This window comes from Penaeus japonicus, unplaced genomic scaffold, assembly GCF_977035675.1.
Source record: "Penaeus japonicus unplaced genomic scaffold, GWHDUDI00000001_assembly GWHDUDI00000038, whole genome shotgun sequence".
NCBI classification, from domain to species: Eukaryota; Metazoa; Arthropoda; class Malacostraca; order Decapoda; family Penaeidae; genus Penaeus; species Penaeus japonicus.
Window position 1 is genome coordinate 7,162,614 of NW_028234440.1, and position 2,392 is coordinate 7,165,005.

General features: G+C 28.6%; 1 protein-coding gene across 1 annotated transcript in view; it reads left to right on the plus strand.

Moving 5' to 3' along the window:
- The first annotated feature begins 280 nt into the window (after positions 1–280).
- Positions 281–2,392, plus strand: part of LOC147467058 (PI-stichotoxin-Hcr2g-like) — a 6,039-nt gene continuing 3,927 nt past the window's right edge. Inside the window, exons 1-2 of the mRNA XM_086532972.1 lie at positions 281–338; positions 1,447–1,509. Coding sequence (XP_086389098.1) covers position 338; positions 1,447–1,509 — 64 coding nt within the window. The 5' untranslated portion in view covers positions 281–337. The remainder of the gene's footprint in view (positions 339–1,446; positions 1,510–2,392) is intronic.

The window sequence follows — 2,392 nt, forward strand, 5'->3', positions numbered from 1 at the left end:
ATATATACATATATATACATATATATATATATATATATATATATATATATATATATATATATATATATATATATATATATATATATATTTATACATGTACATACATACATACACACACACACACACATTTACATACATAAACAGGTGCGACGCTAGGATTTTCCAAGGGAAGAGGTTGCTTATCTGAACAAGAGGATGCAACCTCGGCTATTATCAACGCCACCGGATGTCGCAACACCTTTTTAAACTAAGAACATTCTTTGAAGGACCATACCGACCCAGGCTCCTATACTGAGCAGATCCTTCGAGTCAGTTCCTTCGTCTACAGAAAGAAAGAAGTAAGAGTTTTGTGCCTAGAAAGAAAGGGATAGTGTGTGTAAACAGATTATTTTTATAGCGATTTTTATCATTGTTATTATCATTTTTATTATCATCATTGTCAATGTTATTTTTATTATTATTATTATCATTATCATCATATCTTTATCTTCACTATTATCAATAGTTATCATTATTGTTGTTTTTCTATCAATATATTGTTATTAGTGTCATTATCAACAGTAATCTTATAGTTATTATCATTATTGTCATTATGTTTATTATCAGTATTATCATCTTCATAATCATCATTATTCTTATGATAATTAACGTTATTGTCATTACTATTATCATTATCATCACTCACTTTATAATAATCTTCAATATGATCAATGTTATAAATTATCATTATCATCACCATTGTTATGATTGTATTATTATCATTATTGTCCTCAAAATTATCATCACTATCATCATTATTATGAACATTATTTTTACTATCACATTTATCATAGTTATTATCATTATCTATTATCGTTAACATCATTATTGTTATTACTCTTCATGTTGTTATAATCACAAATGTAGAAATGAATGTATTAATATATTTATACAATGACTGTTTTGCAGCGTGTAAATTATTATTTTATTTTGGTAAGCTCTGTTGACTAGTGTTAAGTTTGCACGCGAGACTGCGTGTCACTCGAATGGAAAAATAGTAAGTCGAATAAAATGAAAGCAACAATATTCAGCAATATAACAATATTACAAAAGAATACTGAAATTCTCTTTCTTTCTTTCTTTCTTTATCTCTTCTCTCTCTCTCTCTCTCTTTCTCTCATTCACTTTCTCTCTCTCTCTCTCTCTCTCTCTCTCTCTCTCTCTCTCTCTCTCTCTCTCTCTCTCTCTCTCTCTCTCTCTCTCCCTCCCTCTCTCTCTCTCTCCCTCTCTCTCTCGAAATAACAAAAAAAAAAAAAAAAAAAAAAAAAAACAATAACCATGATCAAGACACACCAACAAACGAACAAACAAAACAAAAGCAAAGAAGAATCCAACACCAAGCTTATACGATTCGAATACCAAATATATTCAATTCTAATACGAAGCTTATTCCATTCCTTATTGCAGTGCGTGCCTTCGTCTTCGTGGTCCTTATTGCACTTGCAACGGCCCAAATTCACCCGAAAGAAGGTAAAAGAACAATATTCTTACGTAAGAATGAAGTTAGATATTATGATTGGTTAGATGGATTAGGAATTGAGATTTTGTTATTGGCATTATTATCATTATCATTATTATCGTTGTGGGTAGGGTTATTGTTGTTGTGGTTATCATTGTCATTATTTGTGTTACTATTATATTTATTAGTATTGTTATTCTTATCATGACTATTATCATTGTTATTTCTATTGTTATCGTCACTGATATTATCCCTATCTATATTATAATTAATTTTATTGTTATCTCTATTATGATTATTATCCTACTACTTCCATTATAGTAATGGTTATTACTATTACTATAATGACTGTAATTATCATTATCAGTGAAAACGAATATAAAGACTATATCATTAATAGATTTCTTATCAACATCATATACTGTTGACTATTGTTATCTTAATCATCAGCAACATTATCCTGTTTATGATGTTAGTGTTATCATGTTTATTGTTATCTTAATCATCATCATTTACCATTATCATTATTATCCCTTGTAGCAACAGCAGTAGTAATAATAGTAGCGTTATTACTTTACCGTTATAATCATTATCATCATTATTATTGTTAGAATCATTATTATTGTTAATATCATCTTTATCATTATTGCTATCATTATCATCATTATCCTTGTTAAACCTACCACAACTACGACTTATACTGCTGCTAGTAGGTAGTAAAATACTAATGACCTACATTATAATTTCCTTCTAATGAGTTTTCAATCCCTTTTCATATGTTTTTCATATTCTTTTACTTATTTTTACGTTATTTATAATTAATTGAGATTGACAGCCCAAAGCACAGTGCCAAACACAGGGTCAGGAAAAGGTAGGAGGAGAATAGGCAGTAAA